Genomic DNA, 12,965 nt, shown 5'->3' with positions numbered 1-12,965 from the left:
TGAGCAATCGCTCACTTAAAAATCATCATCAACTCAGAGTTTTCCAAACCTGCCCAGAAGCCGAGAGGGAAAGAGTGAGAGGGAAGGAGAGAGAGAGGAAGAGAGAGAAACAGATAGAAAAAAGAGAGGAAGGAAAAAAAAGAAAAAGAATGGGAGTAAGGAAGAGAGAAAGAAAATCAAAATCTAGTTTGAAACTAGCTCAACTATTTAAGTGGCATTTTGATATTGATAGAGTTGCCCTATTATGAGCTCACTATTATAGACACACAGTACAGTATTTTATTTTGAAATTCTCTGAGGCAAAACAGGGTGGGTTTTTTGTTTGTTTGTTTGTTTGTTTGTTTGTTTGTTTGTTTGTTCATTCATTCATGCATTCATTCATTCATTCATTCATTCATTCATTCATTTATTTATTATTTCTGTGCCGCCCAGTCCCGAAGGGACTGCCACTTAGACACTATACTTTTCCGCCCCCCCCCAAAAAAAAAAAATTAGAGGGAACACTGGCTTTGGGTCTGCTTTACTAATAGTGATGTGAAAATGTTAAACTTCTCATTGGCATGAAAAGTTATTTTTAGGGAGATTTGCCTCTGGCTTTAATTTCCCCCCCATATTTATTATCCTGAAGAAGATGAAGTCAGAGTTTGTTCTCTAATTTGACTAACCTGGCATCGACCTATGTCGAGATGCAGAGAAAAAACTGTTCAGCTGTAGATTAGATTAGATTACTACTAGAGTTGGAAGGGACCTTGTAGGTCATCTAATCCAACCCCCCAACCCCGTCCAAGCAGCAGTCCCTACACTATTTCAGACAAATGGAAATCAAATCTCCTCTTGAAAGTCTCAAGTGTCAGAGTTCCCACAACCTCTGCAGGCAAGCTGTTCCACTGGTTGATCGCTCTCACTGTCAGAAAGTGTCTCCTTATTTCCAGATTGAATCTCTCCCTGGTCCATCCATTATTCCTTGGCTGGCCTCCTGGTGCCTTGGAAAACAGTCTGACCCCCTCCTCTGTGTGGCAGCCCCTCAAATATTGGAACACTGCTATCATGTCTCTCCTGGTCCTTCTCTTTGCCACTTCAAAGATGTTTTGTCCTTTGAAGTGAAATACAAGGGATGGGTCCTATTCTCTCCATTCCTGAAGGAAAAGACTTAGAAATGGGACAACAAACACCAGTTGGTGTGGACTTCTGTCTTGGAAATGAGATCCCTCTACTTCATTTGAGGAGAGGAAAGCTATTCCACTCCGAGAAGGTGACATGGCCCACATTAGAATCATATGACTTTCGGAAAATATTGTTCCATTAAGCCACACTATTGGCATTCACACAACCTAGCTAACTGAATTTAACTATTTGGGGCAGTTGCACCAGATATTGAATCATAAACAGTTGAATTTGTGCATCATGCCCAACTAACATATAATCAAGGTTAATAGTAACCAAGCTTAATGTGATAGAATAGAGTAGAGTAGAGTAGAATAGAATATAATAGAGTAGAGTAGAATAGAATAACAGAGTTGGAAGGGACCTTGGAGATCTTCTAGTCCAACCCCCTGCTTAGGTCTACACCACTTCAGACAAATGGTTATCCAACATCTTTTAAAAAACTTCCAGTGTTGGAGCATTCACAACTTCTGGAGGCAAGCTGTTCCACTGATTAATTGTTCTGACTGTCAAGAAATTTCTCCTTAGTTCTAAGTTGCTTCTTGATTAGTTTCCATCCATTGCTTCTTGTTCTACCCTCAGGTGCTTTGGAGAATAATTTTACTCCTTCTTCTCTGTGGCAACCCCTACATTATATGAATGTAGTCTTTATCTCGTGAATTCTTTAATTCACCCATTCAATATGTTACACAAACATAGAAAGTATAGAATTCCATTCTCAGCTCACAGTGAGGGCAGGATTGTACAGAGTTGTACAATTATGTATGGACTGACATAATTTGTTGAGTAGAATATAGGGAGTTAAATCAGAGATCCCCAAAGGTATGGTAAACTGGAACAAATTAGTGTGTAACCAACAGGGACTAGAAGACCTTAGAGCAATGGTTCTCAACCTGGGAGTCGGGACCCTTTGGGAGTTGAATGACTGTTTTACAGGGGTCGCCTAAGACCATAGAAAATATAAATTTCCCATGGTGTTAGGAACTAAAGCTTCTATTCTGGCGCCTTGGAACATATTTTTAAAATCTGACCAATCAGGTGTTTACAGTAGGGGTGTCCCTCTGACCTTCCTGCCAATCATCTTAAAGCTCTGTTGGGAGAATTGGAGCTAGACTTATGGTTGGAGGTTACCACAACATGAGGAACTGTATTAAAGGGTCGCAGCATTAGGAAAGGTTGAAAACCACTGCGAGGGTGTACTCTGTACAATCTCACTATCAAGCAATGAGCTTTGGAGCTCAACACATTTCCCCAAAACTAGGAACTTACCATATCCCAAGACTGGCATGGCCTGCTGCAGACAAGAGGGGGCTTCTTCAGTCTTCATCCTCCAGGCCTGGCAGCAGAAGATGGGCCTGTCAAAGAGAAACTAGTCATCAAAAGAGGAGTGATAAGGAGAGGCATTTATCTTTTCCATGGTCTTATGCTGTACTCAGATAGGAGATAGTGTTCATTTTCCATGAATCTATCTTCAATCTGCCAGCTAGGAAACTCCAAATGAGGTAAACAATCTAGTTACTTCAAGACTGTTTTGGATTTTGGAACGGGACTATCATCATTTGTTTTCTTGCCTCATAACTTGTATGTATCTCCAGCAATTACATCAGGGATAGACAATCTACAGGCAACATATCATCCTCCTATCTTGAAAGGTCTAAGGCAGAGGTCTTCAAACTTGGCAACTTTAAGACTTGTGGACTTCAATTCCCAGAATTCTCCAGCCAGCAAATCTGGCTGGAGAATTCTGGAAGTTGAAGTTCACAAATCTTAAAGTTGCCAAGTTTGGGGACCCCTGGTTTACAGCAATCTGTGGATGCTATCACAATACAAGATGGGTGATGATTCCGCCTCTCCGTCAGGTGAACCTTAAATAGGTTTTTCAACAGTAAAAGCAACTTAGCAGTGGGACAAATTTCCAAAGAAAGTAATGAGTTTCTCTTTGCTGGATGATTTGAAGCAGAAGCTGGACAAATGTCATACTGAAGTGAGATGGGTCAGCAAACAATTCATAAATAAATTAAAATATATATATATATATATATATAATATATATATATATATATATATATATATATATATATATATGTTTTCGTAAATTTTCACGGGTATATGTATGTAGATTGTTCTGAGTTCGGGTTTTGCCCTGTGTAATGTTTTGCATGTCTATGCGACGTTTCGGCGAAATCACATTCACCATCTTCAGGCTGTAGTTCCAATCTTTGTGAAATAATTTCTTGCATAAAGCTGTTTTACTAACTAACCTCGATTGCCTTTTTCATCTCCATGAGTTTATGAATCTTATTCATGTTAGAGAAATCACATGCTATACTTAAAAGCCTAGGAACAGTCCCACACTTTCTCTGATCAGTTGGCAACACTGTCTCTCAATAGTTCTCTGAAGTTGTCACGAAAACAATGGTGTTATTTTTTTATTGCTATAAAATAAAGAGAAAGAGCAACTTCTGGTATTGTACTAAACAGTAATGTGATCTTGGTGGGTTTTTTTAGGTTCTCTGAAGTTAGGATGTTATGTGAATCTAGGCAATTATAGTTATGAAACAAATCATAGTCAGTGATTTAGAGTGATGAGTGAGTTCAATTAATCTGCTCATGGTCAAGGTAAAATCCATACAATTCTTATTTCATAACTATTTAGGGTCCCCCCACTCTATAATAAACAAATATCCTCACTTTTAAAAACATGTCTGCAGAAGATAGAGTGAAAGATATGTTACATCGTTACCTGGGAGATATTAAAATGAGATCTTCATTAGTTTTTTAAAGAGTCAAATGGGAAATTTCTAGCTGTAAACATTTGTTTCCAGTGTCAAATGAATTCTGATTGTGATTATCCAGAAGAAATGCTGTTCCTTTTACTTGTTTTTGTAATGTTCTAGGACTGAGCCTAAGGTTAAATCATAATTATAATTGCCGTAACACAGATTTGCAGTCGTAAAGAATTCAACTGTATCCAGCAAGTTCTTGCCATTGTAGAATTATTATTATTTGTTTCTTTGTGAATATCAACATTTTTCCTTCACATATTCACTACCATCTCCAGAGCCATAGTATTATGATAATGTTCATCCATCGTGTTCAAAGAGGACCTTGACATCTAATGGGTTGTGGGCTGTATGTGATGTATCTGCAGGTGGCTGGTAAGGCCTATATGGGCACAAAATGTTCTGCCACATGTTGGGCAGACATGTGTCGGCACCATAGTCATTGGCTTTGCAGAGCGCTCACTTGTCTTCTGCTATGAATGTCCTTCTGGTTTCAGATGTCTGGCAGACTTGGTGGATCAGCATGTGCCATGTTGGTTGATCTTGTGCCAAGGTTTCCCAGGAGGTGGTGTCAATATCAAGGGATTGAAGGAGGCTTTCAATGTGTCTTTGTAATGCTTCCTTTGTCCCCCATGCAATCACTTTCCTTAGACAGCTCACCAGAGAGGAGCTGTTTAGGGATGCAATGGTCTGGCATCTTTGCAACTTGGCCTGCCCAGTGTGTCTGGGCTTTCATGAGCAGGATGGGAATTGATGGCAGGTCTGCTCTGGAGAGGACCTCAGTGACAGGCACCTTATCCTGCCACTGGATCCTCAGAATTCTACCGAGGCTGGTCATGTGGAAGTGGTTCAATTGCCTAGTATGTCTCCTGTATATAGCCCAAGTCTCACTGGCATAAAACAGGGTAGTTAGCACTACTTCTTGGTAGACTTTGAGCCTTGTAGCAAGGCTTATTCCACGTTGGTTTATTACAGTAATAGGTAATAAGAAGTGTATTACAGTATTACAGTATCATAATAATAGGAAGTATAATTACAAATACAATAAGTCTACCTTTCTATGAATTAATACCTCCCCAGATATGTAGTACTACAGTGCCCATCGTTCCTAACCCTGACAAGCAATAATCATCCTGTCTAAGAATTATACCATGGCTAACAGATTTGGACTGCAACTCTCTGAACCACCACTGAGTGACAGTGAAATCTCTTCCACTTTACTGCCATCTAGTAGTTTTTTGGAGTTGTGCCGCTGTCTTAATGCCAATTTAAGTAGCTAGTTGGTGAGAAAAAAAGGATGGAGCCCTCAGAGACCATACACACCACAAACAATGTGATTCTCACTTCCCTTTTGAACTGTTCTGAAGGAGCTGGTATATGCTCACAGCCACACTGCTCTGAGGCCATTGGCTTTTTGTAACATTTTAGGACAAAGCATTGATATTGATAGTGGATCTTGATTAGGGCAAATTATGGGCATCCTATAAATTAAAATACACTTTGCACTTCCAGTTTTTGGCTTGTATAGTAAGATAACAATGTAAATAGAATAAAATCATTCAGCAAATATTCTTTGCTCCTTGTTTTAGGTGTGTCTCTTTGTGGGAAAATGGCAAAACCAGTGGAGTAGCTCATGCAGGAATGCTTCATTTTGCACAGGCAAGCAATTTAAAGGGAATTCTTGAGTGTACCCACATCAGACTCCATTCAGACACACTCTACACAAATTAAGCAAAGGGTGGGTGAAGAAACCAGGAACCCAGCGAGGCAGCCTCTTCAGCGAGGCTTTGAACTCATAGAAACATTTTCATTATTTGAAGTTATTCCTCTGGGCAATAACTAATCCAAATGAAATTGACCTCAAATCTAAAGCAAGAACATGATCGCAATGTTTGAATCTGAGAGTGAAATATGAAATCAAAGCACAGTTAACTTATTCGTGGTTCAGGGGTTTGTGAACCCATTTTAACATGGCTTATTTAGTAAACATGGTGAAATCAGTCCTGGCTTAGTAAGTTATGTGAACTCAGCTCCAGAATCCTTGCAGTTCCAATAACCAGGAGAGAAAGTGTGTGATTGTAATATATTCTAACTGTAATCTTATTCCCATTATTTTTTTTGTGTGTGTGGGGGATATCTGTTTAACTCAATGGAGCCTATTTTTATGAAAGGTGTGCTTTTCTGGGAAGCTGCATAGGATAATTAGAATAGAATAGAATAGAATAGAATTCTTTATTTGCCAAGAGTGATTGGACACACAAGGAATTAGTCTCTAGTGCATATTCTCTCCATGTACATAAAAGAAAAAGATACATTTGTCAAGAACATCCTACTTACAGTTTCCTGCATTTATCTTCGAGAAAACCTATATATAAGTCAGTTAGCCTTCTCCCAGCCAGACAAACATCTATGGGGATTCTCTGTCATTCCACACCATAGTTGTCCCAAAGGTGCTTTTTAAAAATGCAAGTGAACTTTTCTTTGTCCCTCCCCCCCCTTTGAAGAAATTTTGGGATGAGAAGTGAAACGTCTTCAAAGAAAAAAACAAAAGTCCAGTTGCTTTTATTTTCTTTTTTAAAAAGCATCTTTGGAACTCCCAGGCAGACAGGCTTAGGGACATGTTAAAAAATTATTTTTAACCATGGTGATTAAATGGGGCAGCAGATAAGTTGAATAATTGATTGGCGAGAGAGAGAAAAAGAGGGAGAGACTGAGGAAGGAAGGAAGAAGGGAGGGAGGAAGGAAAGAAAGAAAGAAAAGAGAGAAGAAAGAAAGAAAAAGAAAGAAAGAAAGAAAGAAAGAAAGAAAGAAAGAAAGAAAGAAAGAAAGAAAAGGGCGTGGGGTAGATAAACTCGAGGTTGGAGGCGATTATATGAACGCTAGGGTGAAGACCTCAACTCTTGCTGTCTCCAACTGATGGTGAGCCCGTTAAACACAACTCTCTACGATCACTTGGTCCCGTTCCCGAGTCTTTTATCAGTGCGATAGCTAATGTAATAAAATAAATAAACAAAGGAAAAACCAAGACTGGTTTGTCCCTTCAAACACTGCCCTGATCGCCAACATCTTCCAGAAATGCCCCGCTGCCTAATTTATTTTATTTATTTTATTAATTGGCCTTTTATGCCACTTTAATGATTTTTTTTTGGCTCCGGCGATCCAGAAGTGGGGAGAGGTGGGTGGAACGCTGCGAGCAGAAACGTTCCAACGGAAGTTTTCTCTTCAAAGGCGGAGAATTTCACTTGGGCCGCGAGGGTTCGAACGCGCCCGAAGCACGTAAAGGGCGAAGCTTTTGGCTGTTTGGGAAGGCTCCGTGGACAATCACATCCGTTCTATTTTTTTTTAGATTTAAAAAATAAATAATTAAGATCTTTTCAAGAGATTTGGACTAAATACTTTCTAGCAATAACAGCAACGAATTCAACTCTCTGGAATGCCGTGGAAAAGTAATAGAAACGTGGCCAGATAAGGAATGTTAGGAGAGTGGGGTGTTGTTTTTTCATTTTTTCATTCGTGGATAAATGGCTAAAGTGCGGCGTTTGTTTTTTAAAACAGATTCTATGAATATTTTAGCGCAATTGCAAAATCCGCGAGTTTTGGCTCTTCGCACCTTCCGGTTTCAAACGTAGGAACCCAATTTTGTTAAATGCGAGTTGGTTGTGAAGCGGTTATTCCATGTTTCTGATCTGGGTGACTTTCTAAAGTAAATTTAAGGGTGTTCTTATCATTAAATATTTATATTTCAAAACTCGCTTGAAGATGCTTGAAAAGAAAGAAGGGAAGGAGGAAAGAAGGAAAGGAGGAGAAAGAAAGAAAGGAAAAGAAAAGAAAAAAAATTAGGCATTATATAAAATAATGCCAGGCCGATATAAATGATCCTGTAAAAATTTTAAACTACAAATAAACAGATGTATGCAAAAGCATTTTAACTTAAGGTAAATCATTGGATTTGTTTAAATACCTAAGCTTATCTTCACTCATATGACGTATTTTGTAGGTGAGCCAGAGCAATTGATGTAAAATAGAGCTGATGACCTTGTTGGGTTAGGTTGGGAAGTCGTAGTTCAAATTCCTACTTCGGAATGAAATTCCTTGATAGTTCAGACAGAGAGTTTTCTAGTCTGCTTTAACAAGCTGAGTCGATAAAATAGTTTGAGCTATTTAAAGGAAGACTAAACATAAACGTGTCCAAATAATATCTTAAAATTAATTTAAAGTTAAAATTAATTAGAAGCGTTTATCCAAATGAAAAAAAAAACCCATTAAAAAAATCGAATAAATGGTATAAACTGCTTTTCTTTCCCAGTTCATACTAAAATATATTTTCTGTCCAAATCCCATTTCCCTTCAGCTTCGCTGGCTGATGCTTATGTTATCCAAATCTTGTCTGCTTAACTATGGTTTGATGACTAGACCACAATTGGGTGGGATCATACATATGGCACTAAGCCAAAATACCGTACTGTACCAATCACAATAACTGGATTTACATTCTAAACCGAAACACCCATTCTAGTTTAGCAAAAACAGTTCCTGCAAGCTTTGATGGGACTGCAAGATCACCTTTTATATTCAGCCTTCCTTGCAAGCCAACTTTTTATGACTGCTGACCCAATCAGTTTAGGCAAGAGCTTATAGCCACCTCTGAGCTTTTTTCCTTGGAAAGGCCAGCAGGCTCATCTGTAGTGGAGTCCTAAATTTGGCTTTGTGGTTGCAGCAAATTTAACAGGGCCATCTTTCTTGAATTTTGCATTGCTTAAATGCAAACATTCAAGAGAATTTTTGGAAGCTTGGCTTTATTATATATATAATAAATATACACTGCTCAAAAAAAATAAAGGGAACACTTAAACAAGAGAATATAACTCCAAGTAAATCAAACTTCTGTGAAATCAAACTGTCCACTTAGGAAGCACCGCTGATTGACAATCAATTTCACATGCTGTTGTGCAAATGGAATAGTTGTGCAAATGAAATATTCAATGAGAATATTTCATTCATTCAGATCTAGATGTGTTATTTGAGTGTTCCCTTTATTTTTTGAGCAGTATGTATGTATGTATGTATGTATGTATGTATGTATGTGTGTGTGCTTTATTTCACACACACACACACATTACATACACATATACATTCTCTCTCTCTCTCTCTCTCTCTCTCACACGTATGTGTATGTTTGTGTATGTGTGCAAAATAAAGAATTTGGGAACTCCTGAAACATTTTGATGCAAGCATGAATACAATTCATAATTGTATTATTAATAATAATTCATTCATCTTTATCATAATCAAATAGCCCCTAGAAATGTTCAGACAACTGTAGGAAGAACTGCGCTATCCCCAAGGAACATTTCCTACTGGTTTTTCATCCCCCACCTCTGAGGAAGGGAATATTTAGTGATCTTTGCATGTAAGAGTGGCAAGACCTCCTCCCTCTCCTCCATCCTAATTCACTATCAAATCTGGGTGCATGTTTTCTTTTTTCTTTTTTTTAAAGAAAGGAATAAGACCTGTATACTGCCTGAGTCAGAAAGAGGGCTGTGAAAATATTTACAGACATCTCACATCCTGGGCACAAACCGCTTCAACTCCTACCCTCAAAACGACGCTATTGAGCCCTGCACATCAGAACAACTAGACACAAGAAACCCCCCCCCCCAAACGCCATCACTCTGCTAAATAAATAATTCCCTCAACACCGTCAAACTATTCCCTAAGTCTGCACTACTATTAATCTTCTCCTCGTACCCATCACCCTTCTCCTCCCACTAATGACTATATGACTGTAACTTTGTTGCTTGTATCCTTACATTTTTTAATTGACTGGTTCCTAATATGATTTGATTGCTTATTAATACCAGGACTATTATTATCCTCTTGATGAACGTATCTTTACTTTTATGTACACTGAGAGCCTATGCACCAAAACAAATTCCTTGTGTGTTCAATCACACTTGGCCAATAAAGAATTCTATTCTATTCTATTCTATTCTATTCTATTCTATTCCATTCCATTCCATTCCATTCCATTCCATTCTCTATTCTACAATAAAAACAGCCCAGTCGTTTGCTCTTATTTCCAGAGAGAATCTTTACTCAATTTGCCATATGTGTGGCTAGGGTCTAATTGACTTGCCTTAGAAAACTTGTACCCAGCCACTTTTAAATCCCAGTTAAAAGTGCCCAGAGAAGAACAAAGGTAGGATCTCTGCACAGCCTGGTGCGAATAAGGATCTGTTTGGGTCTTAGCCGCCCTACAAAAGATGTGGGAAAGAAGGCATAGTGGTGGGACAGGGGAATCATTGTTCAAAATGTTAGAAAGCGTTGTTGCGGTCTCATTTCTTCGCGGCATGCAACAACGGGCTTATGGCCAGGGAGAAACGCGCAGCCAAATCGACTACCTATGCAAAGTCAACAAACAAGCGTTCTGATTTATAGGGTTGAGATCTTATTTAAGCCCTTAATCAGTGAAGCGCCCATCAACCATTTCCCATGAAAGCTGCTTCCATTTCGCAAATATGAGAAGAATAAAGCTCGCGAAAGCGGGGCTCTCCCGGAACTTCCTCGAAATTGTTGTGTGAGGAGACGCCGCAAAGCAGTACAATTAAGCACTCCCCGATATACAGTAGATATGTCTCGATATATAAATATGGATATATGGAGATGGAATTAAGGAGATAGATATGGAGATAGATGAATATGGATATATATAGATGCACACACTTGTGTGGCAAGCTATAGATCAACCATCCCACACTTTAGGAAGCATCTCAAAATGTACACTGCTCAAAAAAATAAATAAAGGGAACACTTAAACAACACAATATAAGTCCAAGTAAATCGAACTTCTGTGAAATCAAACTGTCCACTTAGGAAGCAACGCTGATTGACAATTAATTTCACCTGCTGTTGTGCACATTCAACTTTGTACAGAACAAAGTATTCAATGAGAATATGTCATTCATTCAGATCTAGGATGTATTATTTGAGTGTTCCCTTTATTTTTTTGAGCAGTATATATGCATACCTCATTGAAAACATCGGCACGGGCCAACCGTTGCCTAAAGGCGGCATTTGAATTGCAGTCTTGACGGGTTTAGGGCGTGCGTCCCTACCCCAATTCACCCTCGCAAGTCAGTAGGGCTTTCTGCCGAGGAGACGCCTTGCTGAGTTGCGCGGTTCTCCTTCAAACCTGTGGTCCCCCGGAATAACGGTTACTTTCGGATGCTTTTGGCTGCATCGAACCACAAACACTCAGATCTCCACAAAGAGAAGAAGACACCCCCCCCCCCCCCGCCATGCGCCAGTTTGTTAAAGTTCCTTTTGAAGTGTTTCATTCCCCCACCCCGGGGGTTAGAAAGAAAGGATTTGAAGAAAAAGAAAAAAAAGTTTTTCCTCTCTTCTCACTCAAATGGGGTTAGATTCCCCCCCCCATTTCAATTCAATTTATTAGATTTATAAGCCGCCCTTCATTTCTCCCCTGACCAACAACCAACCTTTCTAATCTACGTACCTTCCTCCCAACTCAGGGGTAAAAGTACCTCTCTGTTTTTTCCTCTCGGTCCACTTTTCCCCTAAGTCCACCTTGTACAACTAGAAAACTTTTGAGGTCTTTTAATTTCTAGCGTGGAGATTGTTGCTGAACTTGTTCGAACAGGGGGATTTTTGGAAGCCCCCGGAAATGCACCTCCATTGCCCTAACCCACTCAATTCAAATATTTCAATCCCAACCTTTCATCCAAAAAAAGAACAAACAATTAGGAGCGTTTCAAGGCGCGCGCGTTTTAAATAAAACGATCTTGCAGAAATAAAGACCCGCCCGGGATGGGGATGATGGGAATGGGAGGGCGGCAAAACCCTAAAACGGATAACCATTGGTTCTAGCACGGCAGGGCAACCTGGTTTTAAACCCTGTTTTTAAAGGTGCGCCTGATTTATTACCCATCAGCAGTGCGAGTTCTTCCGACGAAAGCCTGGGAATTTACCCTAGATTGTGCGTCCCCACGGGCGCTAGACTCTCACGGAGCAATCCCCCAGGCTTCAATGCGGTGTCATGTTCTCCACAGGGGTCAAATGACCCCCTCCACTTCTTTCTGGAAAACAGAAAGGAATGTTCGCCCCTTGTATTATTTCCCCAGCAAATTAGGCTTGCTCCCTTTGCAACGGGGTGTTGCGCGGAGTCCGAAAGAAGAAGAGCCGTTGGTACCTCGAACTGTTAGGACGCCCGCCCTCCTCTTCCTGAGTCGCTCAAGCTAGTGACCGGTCGATCCCCTGCCTTGTGAAAGGAAAATCCGCAGATTTATTGCGCACCCTCCTCCCGTTAACCTTCCCTCTGGTTGGCACCTTTGGAAAAACCCCGAGCGAGGAAAAGGAGAGGAAACGCGCAATTTCTCCACCCAGTTTACTCACAGGGCGTCAGCTTGTAGGTACTCTCCCGGGGCAGGTTGAAATCCAGGGACTCTCCCCCCCCCCTTATAATTAAGTAAAGTTTCTAACGGTAATCAACTCCCTTGGGGGAGGGAATCTCTCGAGCCCATAAGTCACTTCTACACGTCTGTGTGTATGTGTCTCTCGGAGTGATGATTAGTTACATCTGATTGTAACATACAAACTAGATTGATGGTCCCCGCTTCGCGCCTCCACCTCACCGACCACCACCCCCGCCCCCGCGGTCAGCCGTCCTTCCAGCGGTTCGAAACCCGGAGAAGAGAGAAGGGAGCTTTTCGGAACAAGCTGCTCATCCCTCCGCTCGCCAACCTTCCCACTAGGCGGGATTCGCAGTCCCAACCTCGAACTACAATAGAATGGAATTTGTGTGTGTGTGTGTGTGGCCCAAGTGGGATTGGACGCATAAGGAATTTGTCTTTGGTCAGGATGCTCTCGGTGTGCATAAAAGAAAAGATGCGTTGGTCCAAAAATCGCGAGGTACAAAGCTTAATGGGTGTCCGGGTACAACCTAACTAACCCGCCAAAGGTGGAAGCTCCCGCCTAGCCAGTCCACCATTCTGCCTCTGGAAC

At 40.4% G+C, this 12,965-nt stretch overlaps 1 protein-coding gene across 1 annotated transcript in view; it reads right to left on the bottom strand.

Moving 5' to 3' along the window:
• LOC139161647 (LIM homeobox transcription factor 1-alpha-like) overlaps positions 1 to 11,150 on the bottom strand; it is a 119,947-nt gene extending 108,797 nt beyond the window's left edge. The window contains exons 1-2 of the mRNA XM_070741066.1: positions 10,975 to 11,150; positions 2,434 to 2,519 (exon numbers count right to left, since the gene is read on the bottom strand). Coding sequence (XP_070597167.1) covers positions 2,434 to 2,519; positions 10,975 to 11,021 — 133 coding nt within the window. The 5' untranslated portion in view covers positions 11,022 to 11,150. The remainder of the gene's footprint in view (positions 1 to 2,433; positions 2,520 to 10,974) is intronic.
• Positions 11,151 to 12,965: the final 1,815 nt, after the last annotated feature.

This window comes from Erythrolamprus reginae, chromosome 2 (genome assembly GCF_031021105.1).
Source record: "Erythrolamprus reginae isolate rEryReg1 chromosome 2, rEryReg1.hap1, whole genome shotgun sequence".
In the NCBI taxonomy this organism is placed as follows: Eukaryota; Metazoa; Chordata; class Lepidosauria; order Squamata; family Dipsadidae; genus Erythrolamprus; species Erythrolamprus reginae.
Note: the sequence above shows the minus strand (reverse complement) of the source record. Positions and strands in the feature narration are given on the sequence as shown.